At 40.9% G+C, this 22,209-nt stretch overlaps 1 protein-coding gene across 11 annotated transcripts in view; it reads right to left on the minus strand.

The window, feature by feature from the left end:
- LOC116463124 (uronyl 2-sulfotransferase) overlaps window positions 1-22,209 on the minus strand; it is a 442,893-nt gene that overhangs the window by 107,079 nt on the left and 313,605 nt on the right. For 8 of the 11 annotated variants that reach the window (XR_004246582.2, XR_004246581.2, XR_004246579.2 and 5 more), the window contains exon 8: window positions 4,829-5,108. Coding sequence is in view for 3 of the 11 variants with exons in the window: in XM_032146089.2 (XP_032001980.1) it covers window positions 4,829-5,108 (280 nt within the window). In the remaining 8 variants the exon portion in view is untranslated. Of the gene's footprint in view, window positions 1-1,639; window positions 5,109-22,209 lie in introns of those variants that run through there. The other 3 variants (XR_004246585.2, XM_032146090.2, XM_032146091.2) reach the window with 3 other exon arrangements.

Consider the following 22,209-nt stretch of genomic DNA (forward strand, 5'->3'; position numbering starts at 1 on the left):
GCTGGGTCAAATGGTATTTCTAGTTCTAGATCCCTGAGGAATCGCCACACTGACTTCCACAATGGTTGAACTAGTTTACAGTCCCACCAACAGTGTAAAAGTGTTCCTATTTCTCCACATCCTCTCCAGCACCTGTTGTTTCCTGACTTTTTAATGATGGCCATTCTAACTGGTGTGAGATGGTATCTCACTGTGGTTTTGATTTGCATTTCTCTGATGGCCAGTGATGATGAGCATTTCTTCATGTGTTTTTTGGCTGCATAAATGTCTTCTTTTGAGAAGTGTCTGTTCATGTCCTTTGCCCACTTTTTGATGGGGTTGTTTTTTTCTTGTAAATTTGTTTGAGTTCATTGTAGATTCTGGATATTAGCCCTTTGTCAGATGAGTAGGTTGCAAAAATTTTCTCCCATTCTGTAGGTTGCCTGTTCACTCTGATGGTAATTTATTTTGCTGTGCAGAAGCTCTTTAGTTTAATTAGATCCCATTTGTCAATTTTGGCTTTTGTTGCCATTGCTTTTGGTGTTTTAGACATGAAGTCCTTGCCCATGCCTATGTCCTGAATGGTATTGCCTAGGTTTTCTTGTAGGATTTTAATGGTTTTAGGTCTAACATTTAAGTCTTTAATCCATCTTGAATTAATTTTTGTATAAGGTGTAAGGAAGGGATCCAGTTTCAGCTTTCTACATATGGCTAGCCAGTTTTCCCAGCACCATTTATTAAATAGAGAATCCTTTCCCCATTTCTTGTTTTTGTCAGGTTTGTCAAAGATCAGATAGTTGTAGATATGTGGCATCATTTCTGAGGGCTCTGTTCTCCAGAGGGCTATTTTTCTTAATAGCTGGATTTTTTTTTTTTTTTTGACGGAGTCTCACTAATTTTTTGTATTTTTAGTAGAGACGGGGTTTCACTATGTTAGCCAGGACGGTCTCAATCTCTGGACCTCGTGATCCGCAGGCCTCGCCCTCCCAAAGTGCTGGGATTACAGGCACAAGCCACCGCGCTCGGCTGTCATCCTGCCTTTTAAGAAATACTGTCATTATCTATAAAAGTTATTTAAGGCCAAATAGCTCATTGGATAAACCCGCAGGTGATGGCACATGTATAAAGAACTTCAGACCACACAAGCAACTCCAGATATGGCACGGTCCAGTTTTTGTTTAGTACTTTTGGCTCTAAAGTTCATTGAGTCAAACACCATTTGATTGAGTTACAGAAGGACAAACAAAATGATGAAGAAAGGTCACCACTTACCACCTGCTGTTTAGGATTCTCATATTCTTACGTGAAATAAAGCATGCCATTACCAAAGTGGATTTTTCTTTCCTAGTATCAGCATTCTGATTCTTTTATATAATAGTCACATATAATTGGAATGTAGCATCAGATACGCAGGAAACACAGTTTGTTTCTCTTTGTGAGCTCCATTTGACCACAGCAGTGAAATTTCCCAAGAAGGGTGTTTCAGGATCAAGACTGCTCACTTGAGAGCTTAGAGTGGTCCAGGTTTTGAGGTGCTACATGCCTAAGAAACAGATCACCGTAGACACTGAGAATTGGGGCACATCCTTCCTTTCCTACCTGACGGTAGACATGCCCCATGGATGCATAGAGACAAATGATTCAGATGTAGCACCCCGACACGAAACCAACTGTGGAAATACTGATAAAATCAGCTGTTTAGTTTTTAAAATATGCAACAACATGAGTAAATGACTAGTTCATTTTATCAGCCCCCTTTTTTTTGCTGTCATATAATTACAAGAATGAAAATTGATACACTTTTTAAAATACAGCTTTTCAAAATCCCATCTTGAGGAAAAAAGCTTGGCCAATTAAGAAGGCTGAGGGGAGGAACTGCAGGCACTTTTATTTCCAGCTGTCAACAGGATGGAAAAAATATGTCAACTTATTTATATTTATTTATTTATATGGGTGATGAATAAGTTAAGGAACGCTTCATCTCAAACACAGATTGCTTTTATTTTAGCTAAGTTAATGTTTCAGTTCCATATATATTTTTGAATTTCCATCAATGTCAAACACCATTTTTTTCTTCTTCTTAAAAAAAAAAAAAGATTTACAAGCACTTTTACGGCACTCAAGAAAGTAGGCTGAAAGTTCATAATAATAATTTTCCTTTTAAAAAACATCCATCAGACCAAAATAAAATCATTTTAATTAACTCCTTCCTGAGTAACTAAAACCTTGGAATGTGCTGAAAGGTTATAATAAATAAGACAGTCAAAGATCAACTAGCTTAAAAGGTATTTTTTTAAATTAAACTATGTAAAATGTACAATATGTTTCATGAAGTACAAACTGTTGGGCCCAGGGCCAAAAAAAATGTTGTCATGTTTGCCAAATAAACTGAAGTACCTTGACTTTTAGGACCTAGAGGGTGTTGGCTGGGACAAAATAACATTTTGTCCTGTAAGTAAATCCGTCAGCATCTTTTGTTGTGAAGTTATAATGATCACTGCTGAAAATAAATGCCTTTGAACACACAGGTAAAAGTACCCAGATAAACTTGCAGTAAGAGGATGAATGTTTTTGAACGACCAATTGTCCCAACGTTCTGACAAGAGCAGAGAAAACACAGCCAACTCAACTTTATTTTCAGATTGCGAGGTTGCACAGTGTGTAAACTAATCGTCGTTCTTTATATGGAATTTCATAGAAATGACTCACAGGGTACCAGGCAGCAGTTCTTGTACTGGTTTTGAATATGATAGCTGTTCTCCAGGTTGCTTTTGAAAGTATGCCTAATGGTAGGGCCCTGGTCTCTCTGAACAGGACAAAGGATATTTCCTCCTCTAAGAACATTTCCCTTAATCGCTTCTCTGCCCCCATCCTCTGAGGCAGAAAGAAGGCCCATGAGTGGCCAAGTGCTGGACTCTGTGCGTCTGCGGTCCCCGCCTTCCTTGGACTCCTGTGGGCTGGAACCTTCTTAACACACATCTCATGATAAAGTAGCTTCAGTGCTCACTAGGCAGGTTCCAAATGACTTGCTTTATATCTTGGCTACAGTCCAATTTTAGTGAAGGCAGAAAAAATTCTAGAGAGACTTGGTGGTTTATGAAAAGTAGAAAATGTGTAGCTTGTGTAAAGTCAGAGTCTTATTTACTATTAACTACTCCCAACTCACACATTTGCTAGGGCTGGCTCTAGGGGACAAATACGAAATAGACAAAATTTGTTGCAAGTATCCTTCCTGCTGCCACCACTGAACCTTGGCTTCTCAGCTAGCTGTTTATCGTCTCCCCAGGAGAATGTGTATTTTCAGCATTTTTTAAGGTGAAATTATTTCAGAACTCAAAGCAACAGATTTCTAATGACTGAACCAAGGCATCGATAGGTGGCAGGGGAGGGGCAGTGGGAGGTGGAAAGAAGACATACTTTAGGACAGTGAGACTGCCCAACATCTACTCACATCACACTGGAGGCAGCCACTTACTTACAAAGCTGGCCAAGCAGTCTCTGTTCCAGAAGCTCTTGCTGCTTCTCTTTTTGATGTCTCAAGTAAGAGTTCTCAGGAGCACACAGGTCCCATAAGAAATGGGACTCTACCTGCACAGAACTCAGGTAGTTCTCGGGTAGCTCTGCCACCTGCACAGAACCCAGGACCCCTTTTTACTGAAAACAGGTACCTCTTAGGGGACTAGAAGTTACAATAGTACATAGTACCAGGTCCTATAGGACCCACCTTGGCCAGGGGTGTGTTTGATAGATTACACGTCATCTGTGGTCAGGCTCAGAACTTCTGCTGTAGGAGTCAAATGCCTGAGCTAAATTGGTTCCTAGAACTTCCATTAAAGCAGTGTTGGGAGAAGATGTTTCATATTGGGTGCAAAAGACACAGCCATGCCCTTTCCCTGATGCCACATGATTTTCAGATTTATCTGTCTTGTCTACATTCTTCCTTACACAGCAAACAAATTATTTTCCCTGCTAGACTACTTTGATATCTGTCAGCATGGTGCTTTGAAATGGAATGTCTCAATGGAGCTGGCCATGCACTTTGACCTTGAAAGGTACTCCAGGCTGTGGATTGGTTGGGGACGTGGCACAAGCTGACTTGCTCTTTCAGAGATAATTACACTGCTGTTGGTGAAAGTGCCCCCTGAGAAGGACCAGAGGCAGAACTCTACCCATGTGGGTAGAAACCACTTACCCATGGAGATCCTCCTCCTTTAAAAAAAATTTTTTTAATTGAGACAGAGTCTCACTCTGTCACCCAGGCTGGAGTGCAGTGGTGTGATCACAGCTCACTGCAACCTCAAACTCCTGGGCTCAAGTGATCCTCCCACCTCAGCCTCAGATTATAGGCTCGAGCCATGGCACCTGGCTCCATACTCCCTTTTGATGTCCTCTAATCTGTCTTACCTTCTCTTAGATCCTTCCAGAGGAGATACCCTGGTCTCTGAAGTGGTTTTGTATTTCCACTGAAATATACAAGTCTGGATGTCTCCTACCATTGAGGTAATATTTTTATAAGTCATTTTACAAATGATAAGTTATTAGGCTAGGGGCTATATTTCTCCCCTTTCCCCATGATATGGGGTGGGGGGAAAGCTGTTTTATGACAAGATGCCTTGGGATGGAGCCATCTAGTGTACCCGGGAAAGACCCAAAGAGCCAAGACAGAATAAAATTAAACAAATAAAACCCGCAAAACCGGGCATCTCCCAATGACCCCAACATGTGGGAATGTTTTGTTCTTTTTAATGCACCCAAGCATTAATTTAGTCCCTTAAGGATTTTACTTCCCCAAACAAAGAACTTTCTGGAAAAGGGAGATAAAGCCATAGAGGCAACACAGTCACATCACCTCTTATAAATATCTTCCAGCCACTTTTCATCATCCTGTTCTTCATCGTCGATTGGCTCCTCGGTTTCCAGTGGAGTTGGGATAAAGAAGTGTGGCCTCAGGGGGTGCTTGCTGACGTGAGACTTAAGTCCAAACTTGCGCTTCAGCAGGTGGAACTGCTCTTTGACGTAGTGGTAAAACTCATACTCATATCTCATCCGCTGGTAGAGGATCTGCACAGCCTCAGGAGAGGGGACAGTCTTCTTCACCGTCACAGTCATGTTTCCAAGCTTCCTGTGCTCTGGAAGAGAACCGGGGTTGCACATGAGCCATCGTTTGCAGTAGCTTAGAGGGGATCCTGGCGAGGACCCACATTACCTGTACAACTCTGGTAGCACCTAAGGAAGCAACTGCATATCCAAGTATTAGAAGGGAAGAAGGGTTTCTGATAATATTTGGAAAGACTTACCAACTCTAGGTGTTAATGTCAACATGCGTTGACAAAGCACAAGCTATCTAATTTTGTTTCATCGGATGTGAACCATGCAATTGGACCAAATTCAATTGTTAACTCTGAGTTCTACATTCTTTTGAACAGCAGAATCTATCCATTTTCCCTCTTTTATTTCTTGTTATACCAGAAAAGGGCTTTACCCTCAGGAGGAGGCATGGAAGAGCTGTCTAACCACTTTCTAATAATCTTGTTTTGTAAGTTTTAAAATATTGACATAAAGTTTAATTTGATACAAAATCCATTTCCATTTTACTATTTCAACAATGCATTTGTCCAGAAAAGGAAAGGGCTGCCAGATTTCTTAAGTATAATTTACAAATTAAAAAGATTTTTTTTTTATTTTTTGTAGAGACAGGGTCTCACTATGTTGCCCAGGCTGGTCTTGGCATCAAGAGATCCTTCTGCCTTGGCATCCCAAACTGCTGGGATTATGGCACGAGCCACTGCAACCAGTCTAAATATAATTTTAACTCTTGTAAATTTTAAATTTTTATTGTGGTAAAATATATATAATTAAAATATGCTTAATTTTATACTAATGCTTAATAACAAAATATATTTTATATTCATTGCTGAATAGCATGAAAATGTTATAAACAGAGTGTACAATTTTCACTATTTTTAAGTGTACGCTTCAGTGGCATTAATTATATTTACAGTGTTGTGCAACCATCACCACTGTTTTAAAAATCCTTTCATGAGTCTATACAAAAACTTGATATCCATTAAACAATAACTTCCAATTTCCTTCCTTTCCTTACCTCACCCTACTTGCCCCATCGATTAGATAGAACCTCTAATCCATGTTCTATCTTTATGAATTTGCCTATTCTCAGTACTTCATATAGGTGGAATCATACAATATTTGTCCTTTTTTTGTCTAGCTTATTTCACTAAGCATGTTTTCAAGGTTCATCCATGTTGTAGTGTGTATCAGAACTTCATTTTTTTTTTTTTTTTTTTATTTGAAACGGAGTTTTGCTCTTGTTGCCCAGGCTGGAGTGCAATGGTGCGATCTTGGCTCACTGCAACCTCTACCTCCCGGGTTCAAGTGATTCTCCTGCCTCAGCTTCCTGAGTAGCTGAGATTACAGGCATGCGCCACCATGCCCGGCTAATTTTGTATTTTTAGTAGAGATGGGGTTTCTCCATGTTGGTCAGGCTGGTCTCGAACTCCCGACCTCAGGTGATCCGCCTGCCTCGGCCTCCCATAGTGCTGGGATTACAGGTGTGAGCCATCGCACCTGGCCCAGAACTTCATTCCTTTCAAGGTTGAATAACATTCCATTGTATAGACAGAATGCAATTTGTTTATCCTTTCATCCATGGAGAGACACTTGGGTTGTTTCCATCTTTTGCTTATTATAATGAACATTTGCATTCTAGTATCTGAGTCCCTGTTTCCACTTATTTTGGGTATATACCTAGGAGCAGAATTGCTGGGTCATGCGGTATAAATTTAATGTTTTGAAGAACTGCCAAACTATTTTCCACAGCCTTTGCACCATTTTACATTCCTACCAGCAATGTGTGAAGGTCCAATTTCTCTGAATTCTCTCCTACAATTGTTATTTTCCTCCCTGTTTAAAATCGTAGCCATCCCAGTAAGTGTGGAGTGGTATCTCACTGTGGTTTTGATTTGCATTTCCCTAATGACTCCTGTAGTGATGCTGATGCTAATGGTTTCCCTAATTTCTAATGACTTTTTCATGTGCTTTTTGACAAGCATGTGTCCAACAAATGCTGTTTGTTTGAATATCTTCTTTAGAGAAATGTCTATTAAAGTCCTTTGCCCATTTTTGAAGTGGGTTTTTTTTTTGTTTGCTTTTGTTTGTTTTTATTGTTGAGTTGAAGGAGTTATTTATATATTTTAGATAATATGCACATATATCAGGTATATAATTTACAAATATTTTCTTCCATTCCATAGGCTGTCTTTTCACTCTGTTGATAGTGTTCTTTGATGCATAAAAGTTTTTAATTTTAATGAAGACTATTTTATCCATTTTTCTCATATTGCCTGACTTTTGGTGTCATATTAAAAAAAATTGACAAATCCAAGGTTGACACATAGAAGTTTTTAATTGTAATGGAGACCATTTTATCTATTTTCCTCTTATTGCCTGTCTTTTGGTGTCATATTAAAGAAGCCATTGCCAAATCCAAGGTCATGAAGATTTGCCCTCACGTTTTCTTTTATAATCTTGTTTTTGACTAAAATTTTTGTCACCAAATTTGAATAGGTAAATAATTTACTAAATATAGTTCCAAATGGCTATTTCCAAAATCAGACTCATCTGAAAGGACATAGACTTCCCAATTTTTAGGATATTTGAGATACCTTCTGGAGCCTCCAGTAGCAATTTTAAAGAAGGAATTTGAAAAATTCTCTATGTAGAGGCTAAGAAGGGTAGTGGGGGATTAGGGGACAGGTGGGGATGGTTTATAGGTACAAAAAAATAGAAAAATGAAAAAGACCTTTTATTTGATAGCACAACAGGGTGACTATAGTCAATAATAATTTAATTGTACATTTAAAAATAACTAAAAGAGCTGGGTATGGTGGCTCATGCCTGTAATCCCAGCACTTTGGGAGGCTGAGGCGGGCGAATCACAAGGTCAAGAGATTGAGACCATTCTGGCCAACATGGTGAAACCCCATCTCTACTAAAAATACAAAAATTAGCTGGGCGTGGTGGCGTGCGCCTGTAGTCCCAGCTACTCAGGAGGCTGAGGCAGGAGAATTGCTTGAACCCGGGAGGTAGAGGTTGCAGTGAGCTGAGATTGCGCCACTGCACTACAGCCTGGTGACAGAGCGAGACACTGTCTAAAATTAATAATAATAATAATAATAATAAAATAACTAAAAGAGCATAACTGGATTGTTTGTAACGCAAAGGATAAATGCTTGAGGGGATGGATACCCCATTCTCCAGGATGAGATTATCATGCATTGCATGCCTGTATCAAAACATCTCATCTACCCCATTAGGTTTTAATTAAAATAAAAAATAAATAAATTCTCTGTGTGGCCAATAGCCTCATTGAATAAGGGTATTACTTTTCAAACTGATTCTTTTGAAAGTCCTTTGCCAGGTTGGGTCCTTTGCACAGGGGAGCCTCGATCCTTGTAAATAGATAACATGGTCTTTATTAAAAATTAAAAACATAACACACATTGAACACTCCAGAATTTCTGTTAAAGAACTTGGCATAGACTCTTCTGAAATGGGTTCCTAACAGAACATTTTATAATATCTGTCTTCTCTGAAGATATGAACTCTAGCTAATCTGGGGCAGGTCATTGTTCACAGGTCTTAGGTGTTCCTTTGTGTTTTTTAAAACAGAGTTAAAAAATCTTATGAAAGACAAGAAACAAAGAGTTTTAAGTCAAACACGGAGAGGCAGAGGAAAAATAATTCTCTCATTGAAAGCCTCCTTCAATCCCTTCCTCTTAGAGCACTATACATTGTGTAGGGTTTTGTTATCTGATACACAAAAAAGTAAGACTCCTGCGATTTAAAATAAATTCATAACTTAAATTATTTGGCCCAACCTGGCAAAGGATCCAAGGGGATAAGCAAAGGGGAGCCTAGATCTTGTAAAGAAGTGACTTGGAAATCTGTTCTATTTCACCGCCTCAAAGCTCTTTGTCATAAGGTTGAAACAGTAATTTCCTAAAAACAATGGACAGCAAGTGTAATCAAATAAATACCCTGACTACAAAACTATCTGAGAAATACCAATCACATTTTTAACCTAGAGTAAGGCAACTTTCTATACTAGTCTTCAATCATTTGCAAAATGTTGGTCTATATAATGGATTGAGTTGACTTGCTACATAAATGGTTATTAATTTCAGGCCAGAAAAACTTTGGGAAGATTCTTTAAAAGTTACAGCATAATGGGTTTATACATTTCTTTCTTTGATTACGATTAGGTGACTGGGTCAACTGCTATAAGGCTACTCCTAGTTCATGACAATAAAACTCTCTTCCCTGAATGCATTCCTCTATGACTAGGATGGGGGGAGTTGGTGGATGGGCAGAGCAGGTAAATAACTCTGTCAAAAGTGACATATCCTTCTGAATAGACATTTCTCAAAATAAGACATATAAATGGCCGAGAGGTATATGAAAAAACTCAACATCGCTAATCATCAAGGAAATGCAAATCAAAACCACAGCGAGCTATCATCTTACTCCAGTTAGAATGGCTATTATTAAAAAGGCAATAAATAACAGATGCTGGTGAGGATGTGGAGAAAAGGGAACTCTTATACACTGTTGGTGGGAATGCCAATTAGAACAGCCACTATGGTAAACAGTACGGAGATTTCTCAAAAAACTAAAAATAGAACTACCATGATCCAGCAACCCTTCTACTATGTATCTATCCAAAGGAAATGAAATCAATATATCAAAGGGATACCTGCACGTGCATGCTCACGTGTTTACTGTAGTACTATTCACAATGGTAAAGATAGGGAATCAACCTGTGTCCATCAATGAATGAATGAAGAAAATGTGGTATTATACGCAGTGGAATACTATTTGGCCATAAAAAAGAAAGAAATCATGTCATTTGCATCAACATGGATGGAACTGGAGGTCATCATGTTAAATGAAATAATCCAGGCACAGAAAGACAAAGATCATGTATTTTCACTCATATATGGGAGCTAAAGCACTTGACCACATGGAGGGAGTAGGATGATAGATACCAGAGGCTGGGAAGGGTGTCTGGGTTGGAGAGCGGGCTGAAGAGAGGTTGGTTAATGGGTACAAATGTACAGTTAGATAGAAGGTGTAAGTTCTCATGCTCCATAGCAGAGTAGGGTGACTATAGTTAGCAACGACATATTGTATATTTCAAAGTAGCTAGAAAAAAAAACTTGAAATGTTTCTAACACATAGAAATGATAAATACTCAAGGTGATGGATGCCCTAAACACCCTGATTTGATCATTGCACATTCTACGCATGGAATGAAATATCATACATATCCATAAATACGTAAAATATTATATATCAATAAAATGTGATATTGTGTCCTTCAAGTACAAGTGAAAAGAACCAGGACATATTTGCATGATTAGTTAACTGATATGGCGTGAGATGGTGACAGTCCTGGCTAAGCCTAATGCTTTGTGGTATATTTTTATAGTAACAGCTACAGTTAATGGGAACTAATGTGTAGCAAGCGCTGAGCTAAGCATTTGTACACACAACCTTACTTAATCCTCATCCCCTTGATGAAAGAGCCATTTTACACATGAGGAAACTGAGGCTAAGACTATAACTCATTCAAGGTCATGCAGCCAGAAAGTGGCAGAGGTAGGAGGCTCCTCATGACAATCAGCTGCTGTGCTTTTGCTGTGTTGTTTCTTGGTGTGGACAGGTGAGCAGGCTATTACTGCTTCTCACATTTTTCTTCACAGTGTGGTAGAGCATAATGGTCAATGTCCAGGCCTAGAGCCTACTACTCCTCATGCTGACTGAGGCACCCAAACTTAACAACAGATCTCACAGGAAACTGGCAGGTGTTTTGGAGGGAATGGCTAATGGCTTTATAGTTTGGGAGAAGAAAAGGGCTGATTAAAAAAAAAATTGGGCTCGATCATCTCTGGGTCCAATACTCACAGAGTCAGTGATGAAAACCACCCCAACAACCACTATTTGGAGAGTTCCACCTGAGAGGTAAAACCGCATCCTGGTGGTTTATTTAGCTTAAACTTGTAATTATGTGTTTCTAGTAGGAAACATTCTATCCCAGGCAGAAATTGACCTAGGATTTGCCATGTTCGGAAAACGACAGACGTCTGGCGATAACCAGCATCTAAAATCCCAGTGCACTCCATCGACTCTATGACTGGAAAGTACTGGCTCTTATGATTCCACTCAGAGCCCCCTACCTTGACATATCTTATCGAACTTTTATACAGTAATGAGAGGTCTTTAATAAGATTGATATTTGATAAGATCCCAGGTAGCCTTTCCAACCAAATTTTAATTGCATGTCAACTTACCAGCCTGACAAAAGTGCTTTGGCTATTTGACAGTGCTAGTCAGAACATGAGGAGGCTGAGCCCTGTTTGCTAGAACACTCTACAGAGAGGACAGACTTTTAAGACAAGAGGGAAGGGGGACTTTTTCATGTTTGGCTACAAGGCAAGAGCTTTAAAAGATCCTTTCTTGAATAGTTAAGGATCCAGGGAGGGTGACCGCCAAATATGGCAACTTGGTATGGTGATATTTCAAATTCAAGGCCACTGGAGACCAGTACATGCTGGATGAAGCTGTTCTCTGAAGTTCCCTTATCTACCTAGAAATTGGACCTGCCAAAGAGGAACAAAATTGCCTTCAGTCACCTCCCCTAAAATTTCATTAACCAGAGAAGATCAAAACTCATGTAACAGAGGAAGGGACTGAAGATTAAACACCACACTCAGAGCTCAGATGAACGTTGTCCCAAACTATTGCCTGTTCTCGGGTCCCATTCAGTTCCCAAAGAGAATTATTTACCTTCCATTGTCTGAGCATTGGGACCATTCATTCCCCTTAAATATCATTTACTACTCTTCAGAAGTGCCACATTTAACCTCCATTTCCCCTTTCTCTATGAAGAAAGGTATAGAAAAAGCTGGACCTCCCTGGGTTATGAGGTAACCACTCTCCTATGATTTTCTCCTGTGTAGCATTTTATTTTTAAGAGATAGGGTCTTGCTCTGTTGTCCAGGCTAGAGTGCAGTGGTGGCTCACTGCAGCCTCAAACTCCTGGGCTCAAGCGATCCTCCCCTCAACCTCCTGAGTAGTTGGGACTACAAGAGTGAGCTACCATGCTCAGTTTCATGCACATTAATAAATTTTATTCCTTTTTTTTTTCCTGTTAATCTGCCTGTTGTAAGTTCATTTTCAAGTAAGCTTCAGAGGGTGGAGGAGAAGCTTTTCCTGTTACCCCTCCAATAACAACAGATTGTCACATGTGTTTCAGTTACTTCAGTCTTCCTTACTCTTCTTAATCCCTCCCTACTAAATTCCCCGTCTAAACCTGAGGGTCAGTATCAGCTGGTTCGGCAGATTCTTATGGGATCTAATGTTTCCCCAAGCTCTAGTTTTGCATTAATATCCAATTCTTGCTTCATTTATCTACCCACCCTGCCTCCTTGGAGTTTCCTTCTCTCTCTCATCCACCCCCTCTTCTTCATTGTCAACCTCTCCCTCTCAACTGGCTCCTTGCCATCAAAACTCACTTCCCTTCTTGAAAAAACCCTTGTCTCATGCACCCTCCCTCTTTAATCTTTTCTCTCTCCTCCCCATCACAGCCCAACTTCTTGAAGAGCTGTCTACATTTGTTATAACATTTTCAGCTTACACACATGACTGAAGTCACCAAAGCCTGCTTTCTGTTCCTTCTGTACTCCATTCAGTTACTCTCGCTTCCTCTCAGCATGACCCCATCACATTGTGGGCCACACACTCCATTTTGAAGCCCTCTCCTCCCCCAGCATCTGCAACAGTGTTTTCCTGGCACCTTCACTTCTCTCTGATCACTCCCTTTCCATCTTCTCTATGCCCTCCTCTTTCCCAGCCTGTCTTGTAAAGACCAGTCCCCCTGAGGCTCTGTTCCAGCCTCTTCCCTTCTCCCTGGTTACTCCCTGGGTGGCAGCATCCAACCCTCTACCCTTTAGTCCTCATAGCACTGTGGACAACAAAATGAACAGTTTATATAAACAATGACAGCTTTTTTGACCTTCGTTTTCCACAGAGCTGCCAAATTTAATAAGGTTAATGACATTGCCAGAGGGTTATGTCGCGGTCAGAAACAGGAGTGCTATTTTGTGCCAGGAGAAACAGAGACTCAGATTCCAATATTGGTGGGGAACACCCATTATGAGTTTGGATCATCATATACGTTATTTTATTTGATATTCTCAATAACCCTGTGAGGTGAATATCATGACCCCTCTTTTGCAGATGGAGACACAGAAACTTACCCAAGGTCACATAGCTGGCTGGTAAGTGAAAAAACAAATTTGAATCTGGGTCCCCATCTATGTTGAGGTTTTTCCCTAACTGTAAGTACTGCACCATAACCAGGGCAGCTTTCATGAGCCTGTAGAAAACTATCACTTTCATATGGAAAGACCAGAGGTGGTTTGTCTTGTATAATAAGCAGAGAATTCTTAAAAATCTCATTTCAAAGACATATGGATGTGTGTCTTGCTGTACGATAATCAGTGCTATGGAAAAGTCATTCCATTGCTAAGTGTTCCACATTTTTGTAAAATGCCAGACTTTCCATCCAAACAAAACAAAGCTACATGGACTATGGAATCAGCCTCTCTCCAGATTGCCATAATAGCAGCTCCAGAGGAAGTTGTTAGGATTTTTTTTTCAGACTGTTATTTCAGCCACGAAACAATTGTGCTTTAAAAATCTATACTTATTAGTAGCATTCCTTGGGAAGGGAAGAAGCCCTCGTTAGGTGAGCATATACTGTCGGATTAACCATGAAGAAGTGAAGACCTCACTCCATGAGCGTTCTCTGATCCTAGCAGCAACTGAGAGTAACTTGAAGGGGCTCATGTCTCTTGTGCTCACTGATAAACATTTTAAAAGAAAGAGATGAATACAGAGCTCCTTCCTTTAAGGCAGGGTGGCAAGAAGGCAGACCAAGATTGGAATGGCAGGCAATGTATCGTTTGGCCCATGGGGTATTTTGTTTTTTTTTAGAGATGGATTCAGTTGTTGTAAGGCTTGGTCTATTTCACATGGAAAGCTGGATTTCTGGCTTTTCTCAAAGGGCGGCTACATTCTTCTGGAGCCAAGTGTGACTGCCCCCGAGAAAGAGGCCAGGGCTCTCCAGTTTGCCTCATACCCTAAATGCCGGTTCATTCTTTTATGTTACCTGCCTGGCTGTTACAGAAATTCGAGTTTTATGCTTCTGCTTTAAAGATTTTAAAATTCAGGCTTTCATAAACCTAGAGAGTAAGTGCTTCTCGTCAAAATCAAGGCTCCAATTAGGCCTCACTGGTGTGCCCAATATCATCTTCCTTCCCTCTTTCTGCAAAGATTTGTTGAGTAACTATTCTGCACCACGCACAGGAATTGTTGCAGTGAATGGGGCACCATCACCATCACCATCATCATCATCAGTTGGCACTTTGAGAGCTTTCTCTGTGCCAAGTATTTTAAGATATCTAAACACACACTTAATCCTTATAAAACTCTCAGTGCTGAAGATGGCCAAATAGGAACAGCTCCAGTCTACAGCTCCCAGCGTGAGTGATGCAGAAGATGGGTGATTTCTGCATTTCCATTTGAGGTACCGGGTACATCTCACTAGGGAGTGCCAAACAGTGGGTGCAGGACAATCGGTGCAGCACGCTGTGCATGAGCTGAAGCAGGGCGAGGCGTTGCCTGACTCGGGAAGCGCAAGGGGTCAGGGAGTTCCCTTTCCTAGTCAAAGAAAGGGGTAACAGACGACACTTGGAAAATCGGGTCAGTCCCACCCTAATACTGCACTTTTCCAACGGGCTTGGAAAATGGCACACCAGGAGATTGTGTCCCGCACCTGGCTCAGAGGGTCCTATGCCCACGGAGTCTCACTGATTGCTAGCACAGCAGTCTGAGATCAAACTGCAAGGCGGCAGCGAGGCTGGGGGAGGGGCGCCCGCCATTGCCCAGGCCTGCTTAGGTAAACAAAGCAGCCAGGAAGCTGGAACTGGGTGGAGCCCACCACAGCTCAAGGAGGCCTGCCTGCCTCTGTAGGCTCCACCTCTGGGGGCAGGGCACAGACACACAGAAAGTCAGCAGGAACCTCTGCAGACTTAAATGTCCCCGTCTGACAGCTTTGAAGAGAGTAGTGGTTCTCCCAGCACGCAGCTGGAGATCTGAGAACGGGCAGACTGCCTCCTAAAGTGGGTCCCTGACCCCGAGCAGCCTAACTGGGAGGCACCCCCAAGTAGGGACAGACTGACACCTCACTCGGCCAGGTACTCCTCTGAGACAAAACTCCCAGAGGAACTATCAGACAGCTGAATTTGCGATCTCACAAAAATCCGCTGTTCTGCAGCCACTGCTGCTGACACCCAGCCAAACAGGGTCTGGAGTGGACCTCTAGCAAACTCCAACAGACCTGCAGCTGAGGGTCCTGTCTGGTAGAAGGAAAACTAACAAACAGAAAGGACATCCACACCAAAAACCCATCTGTACATCACCATCATCAAAGACCAAAAGTAGATAAAACCACAAAGATGGGGAAAAAACAGAACAAAAAAACTGGAAACTCTAAAAAACAGAGCACCTCTCCTCCTCCAAAGGAACGCAGTTCCTCACCAGCAACGGAACAAAGCTGGATGGAGGATGACTTTGATGAGTTGAGAGAAGAAGGCTTCAGACGATCAAACTACTCTGAGCTACGAGAGGAAATTCAAAACAATAGCAAAGAAGTTAAAAACTTTGAAAAAATATTAGAAGAATGGATAACTAGAATAACCAATGGAGAGAAGGGCTTAAAGGAGCTGATGGAGCTGAAAGCCAAGTTTCGAGAACTACGCGAAGATTGCAGAAGCCTCAGTAGCAGATGCGATCAACTGGAAGAAAGGGTATCGCTGATGGAAGATGAAATGAATGAAATGAAGAGAGAAGGGAAGTTTAGAGAAAAAAGAATAAAAAGAAATGAACAAAGCCTCCGAGAAATTTGGGACTATGTGAAAAGACCAAACCTACGTCTGATTGGTGTACCTGAAAATGATGGGGAGAATGGAAGCAAGTTGGAAAACACTCTGCAAGATATTATCCAGGAGAACTTCCCCAATCTAGCAAGGCAGGCCAGCATTCAGACTCAGGAAATACAGAGAACGCCACAAAGACACTCCTCGAGAAGGGCAACTCCAAGACACATAATTGTCAGATTCACCAAAGTTGAAATGAAGGAAAAAATGTTAAGGGCAGCCAGAGAGAAAGGTCGGGTTACCCACAAAGGGAAGCCCATCAGACTAACAGCTGATCTCTCAGCAGAAACTCTACAAGCCAGAAGAGAGTGGGGGCCGATATTCAACATTCTTAAAGAAAAGAATTTTCAACCCAGAATTTGCTATCCCGCCAAACTAAGCTTCATAAGTGAAGGAGAAATAAAATACTTTACAGACAAGCAAACGCTGAGTGATTTTGTCACCACCAGGCCTGCCCTAAAAGAGCTCCTGAAGGAAGCACTAAACATGGAAAGGAACAACCGGTTCCAGCCACTGCAAAAACATGCCAAATTGTAAAGACCATCGAGGCTAGGAAGAAACTATAGCAACTAACGAGCAAAATAACCAACTAACATCATAATGACAGGATCAGATTCACACATAACAATATTAACGTTAAATGTAAATGGGCTAAATGCTCCAATCAAAAGACACAGACTGGCAAACTGGATAAGGAGTCAGGACCCATCAGTGTGCTGTATTCAGGAAACCCATCTCACGTGCAGAGACACACATAGACTCAAAATAAAGGGATGGAGGAAGATCTATCAAACAAATGGAAAACAAAAAAAGGCAGGGGTTGCAATCCTAGTCTCTGATAAAATAGACTTTAAACCAACAAAGATCAAAAGAGACAAAGAAGGCCATTACATAATGGTAAAGGGATCAATTCAACAAGAAGAGCTAACTATCCTAAATATATATGCACCCAACACAGGAGCACCCAGATTCATAAAGCAAGTCCTCAGTGACCTACAAAGGGACTTAAACTCCCACACAATAATAATGGGAGATTTTAACACCCCACTGTCAGCATTAGACAGATCAACGAGACAGAAAGTTAACAAGGATATCCAGGAATTGAACTCAGCTCTACATAAAGTGGACCTAATAGACATCTACAGAACTCTCCACCCCAAGTCAACAGAATATACATTTTTTTCAGCACCACATCACACCTATTCCAAAATTGACCACATAGTTGGAAGTAAAGCTCTCCTCAGCAAATGTAAAAGAACAGAAATTATAACAAACTGTCTCTCAGACCACAGTGCAATCAAACTAGAACTCAGGATTAAGAAACTCACTCAAAACCGCTCAACTACATGGAAACTGAACAACCTGCTCCTGAATGACTACTGGGTACTTAATGAAATGAAGGCAGAAATAAAGATGTTCTTTGAAACCAACAAGAACAAAGACACAACATACCAGAATCTCTGGGACACATTCAAAGCAGTGTGTAGAGGGAAATTTATAGCACTAAATGCCCACAAGAGAAAGCAGGAAAGATCCAAAATTAACACCCTAACATCACAATTAAAAGAACTAGAAAAGCAAGAGCAAACACATTCAAAAGCTAGCAGAAGGCTAGAAGTAACTAAAATCAGAGCAGAACTGAAGAAAATAGAGACACAAAAAACCCTTCAAAAAATTAATGAATCCAGGAGCTGGTGTTTTGAAAAGATCAACAAAATTGATAGACCGCTAGCAAGACTAATAAAGAAGAAAAGAGAGAAGAATCAAATAGATGCCATAAAAAATGAAAAAGGGGATATCCACCACCGATCCCACAGAAATACAATCTACCATCAGAGAATACTACAAACACCTCTACACAAATAAACTAGAAAATCTAAAGAAATGGATAAATTCCTCGACACATACACCCTCCCAAGACTAAACCAGGAAGAAGTTGAATCTCTGAATAGACCAATAACAGGCTCTGAAATTGTGGCAATAATCAATAGCTTACCAACCAAAAAGAGTCCAGGACATGATGGATTCACAGCCGAATTCTACCAGAGGTACAAGGAGGAACTGGTACCATTCCTTCTGAGACTATTCCAATCGATAGAAAAAGAGGGAATCCTCCCTAACTCATTTTATGAGGCCAGCATCATCCTGATACCAAAGCCTGGCAGAGACACAATCAAAAAAGAGAATTTCAGACCAATATCCTTGATGAACATTGATGCAAAAATCCTCAATAAAATACTGGCAAACCAAATCCAGCAGCACATCAAAAAGCTTATCCACCATGATCAAGTGGGCTTCATCCCTGGGATGCAAGGCTGGTTCAACATACGCAAATCAATAAATGTAATCCAGCATATAAACAGAACCAAAGACAAAAACCACATGATTATCTCATTAGATGCAGAAAAGGCCTTTGACAAAATTCAACAACCCTTCATGCTAAAAACTCTCAATAAATTAGGTATTGATGGGATGTATCTCAAAATAATAAGAGCTATCTATGACAAACCCACAGCCAATATCATACTGAATGGGCAAAAACTGGAAGCATTCCCTTTGAAATCTGGCACAAGACAGGGATGCCCTCTCTCACCACTCCTATTCAACATAGTGCTGGAAGTTCTGGCCAGGGCAATCAGGCAGGAGAAGGAAATAAAGGGTATTCAATTAGGAAAAGAGGAAGTCAAATTGTCCCTGTTTGCAGATGACATGATTGTATATCTAGAAAACCACATTGTCTCAGCCCAAAATCTCCTCAAGCTGATGAGCAACTTCAGCAAAGTCTCAGGATACAAAATCAATGTACAAAAATCACAAGCATTCTTGTACACCAATCACAGACAGAGAGCCAAATCATGAGTGAACTCCCATTCACAATTGCTTCAAAGACAATAAAATATCTAGGAATCCAACTTACAAGGGATGTGAAGGACCTCTTCAAGGAGAACTACAAACCACTGCTCAATGAAATAAAAGAGGATATAAACAAATGGAAGAACATTCCATGCTCATGGGTTGGAAGAATCAATATCGTGAAAATGGCCATACTGCCCAAGGTAATTTATAGATTCAATGCCATCCCCATCAAGCTACCAATGACTTTCTTCACAGAATTGGAAAAACCTACTTTAAAGTTCATATGGAATCAAAAAAGAGCCCATGTCGCCAAGTCAATCCTAAGCCAAAAGAACAAAGCTGGAGGCATCACGCTACCTGACTTCAAACTATACTACAAGGCTACAGTAACCAAAACAGCATGGTACTGGTACCACAACAGAGACATAGATCAATGGAACAGAACAGAGCCCTCAGAAATAATGCCGCATATCTACAACTATCTGATCTTTGACAAACCTGACAAAAACAAGAAATGGGGAAAGGATTCCCTATTTAATAAATGGTGTTGGGAAAACTGGCTCGCCATATGTAGAAAGCTGAAACTGGATCCCTTCCTTACACCTTATACAAAAATTAATTCAAGATGGATTAAAGACTTACATGTTAGACCTAAAAGCATAAAAACCCTAGAAGAAAACCTAGGCAATCCCATTCAGGACATAGGTGTGGGCAAGGACTTCATGTCTGAAACAGCAAAAGCAATGGCAACAAAAGCCAAAATTGACAAATGGGATCTAATTAAACTAAAGAGCTTCTGCACAGCAAAAGAAACTACCATCAGAGTGAACAGGCAACCTACAAAATGGGAGAAAATTTTCGCAACCTGCGCATCTGACAAAGGGCTAATATCCAGAATCTACAATGAACTCAAACAAATTTACAAGAAAAAAATAAACAACCCCATCAAAAAATGGGCAAAGGACATGAACAGACACTTCTCAAAAGAAGACATTTATGCAGCCAAAAAACGCATGCAAAAATGCTCATCATCACTGGCCATCAGAGAAATGCAAATCAAAACCACAATGAGATACCATCTCACACCAGTTAGAATGGCCATCATTAAAAAGTCAGGAAACAACAGGTGCTGGAGAGGATGTGGAGAAATAGGAACACTTTTACACTGTTGGTGGGACTGTAAACTAGTTCAACCATTGTGGAAGTCAGTGTGGTGATTCCTCAGGGATCTAGAACTAGAAATACCATTTGACCCAGCCATCCCATTACTGGGTATATACCCAAAGGACTATAAATCATGCTGCTATAAAGACACATGCCCACGTATGTTTATTGCGGCACTATTCACAATAGCAAAGAGTTGGAACCAACCCAAATGTCCAACAACGATAGACTGGATTAAGAAAATGTGGCACATATACACCATGGAATACTATGCAGCCATAAAAAATGATGAGTTCATGTCGTTTGTAGGGACACGGATGAAACTGGAAAACATCATTCTCAGTAAACTATCGCTAGGACAAAAAACCAAACACCGCATGTTCTCACTCATAGGTGGGAATTGAACAATGAGATCTCATGGACACAGGAAGGGGAACATCACACTCCGGGGACTGTTGTGGGGTTGGGGGAGATGGGAGGGACAGCATTAGGAGATATACCTAATGCTAAATGACGAGTTAATGGGTGCAGCAAACCAACATGGCACATGGATACATATGTAACAAACCTGCACATTGTGCACATGTACCCTAAAACCTAAAGTATAATAATAAAAAAATAAATAAATAAAAATAAAACTCTCAGTGCTATAGAGTTCTCTTATTATCACCATTTACAGCTGTGACACTGGAATTTAGAAGTTTTTCCAGGCTCACACAGCTGGTAAGTGGTGAACCCAGAAGCTGGGTGTGGGGAAGTCTGACTAATGAGCCCAGGTTCTTAACTCTCTACATTGCTGAGGAGCGGATGGAGCTCATAGTCGAAGGGCGATGCCTGCTCACAAGGCTTGCCACCATGGGGGCAGAGAGGGCATCTCACTCTGATTCATTTGCTGGAGTTAACATTTCTTCTGTTTGGTCAGAAATCCTCACCAGGGAGACCAGGCTTAATGGGCTTATCTTAAATACTCTGCACGGAGTTGGGTCTTTCATACTTATTATAAGATCAGGAAGATTTGCCGTATGTGCTGTGTGTGCACGTCTGAGAGTATAGGTTCTGTGTGTGTTTCAATCAAGAGATGGAAAACTTTTAGGAGGCCTGTGAGGCACTATCCACCTCCTAAAAAATTTTCTCTAGATTTTGTTCGTAACATCTCCACCAGGTTTCATTTAGCTGTTCTTCCAAAGAGGCTTTTTATACTGAGAGTGATCAAGACAAAAGCAATACCCCATTTATCTTTGCATTTCCACAGCTCAGCACCTGGCGAAACACAGTGCTTCTCTGTACAGGCTTCTTGAGGGAACAAAAGAAACCATCAGAAAGATGAGGGTACTGTCAGATTCGAGGAAGGCTTGGCTGTGTCTGTGAGATGGAGACAGACAGCTGGGCACAAAGGCAGTATCCGAAGGAGTTTCACAGAAAATTCCCAGGAGACCCACAAATGCTGGGTCCTTAGTGAGAAGCAGTCTACCCTCCCATCTGGCTGGGGTCTGTACATTTCAGTGTTTAACTTTGTGGTTTGGTTGCCTTTTGGGACCAATAGTGCTGGCAAGGCACATTTTTCTGCCTCTCTACTTTAATTCATCAATACTTTTTGGCAAAAAGAAGCTGTGGCTTCAGGATGTTTTTGATATTTTTTTAAAAAGTTTTTTCTTATTACCTTTAGGGATTGGTCAAATAATCCCCTTAGTTAATTTCATGATAATTACTGAAAATTTCCTCAAAACAGGCACTGGTTTTGAGCTATGAAATGTTCAGAAGAGGGAAAACAAAGTAAAAAAACAAACTTTGACCTTTCTATTTAAAGAACACAATAGAGATTGTTTTTTCTTTATAGACATGTCCAATCAGCCATAGAGTCAGGGCCACAGGGGGATAGACTTCCAGGCTCTGCGCTGTCCCTGGGGAGGGAGTGGCAGGGACACTACAGAGTAGTTATGGTCCTGAGTGGAGATTCTTCTAACAGCCAGCCCCCAATGACATAAAAATCTGTAGTTGGCCACCCAATGCTGGTAGAGAATAAAACCTGGCATGAGGCCAGCAGGGGGCTGCTTTCTGTATCATTAAAACTTCACAAATAGTGGCCCGAACAGTGCAACTTCTCATGCAACTCCTGCGGAGAAGCACATCC

This window comes from Hylobates moloch, unplaced genomic scaffold, assembly GCF_009828535.3.
Source record: "Hylobates moloch isolate HMO894 unplaced genomic scaffold, HMol_V3 SCAFFOLD_26, whole genome shotgun sequence".
NCBI classification, from domain to species: Eukaryota; Metazoa; Chordata; class Mammalia; order Primates; family Hylobatidae; genus Hylobates; species Hylobates moloch.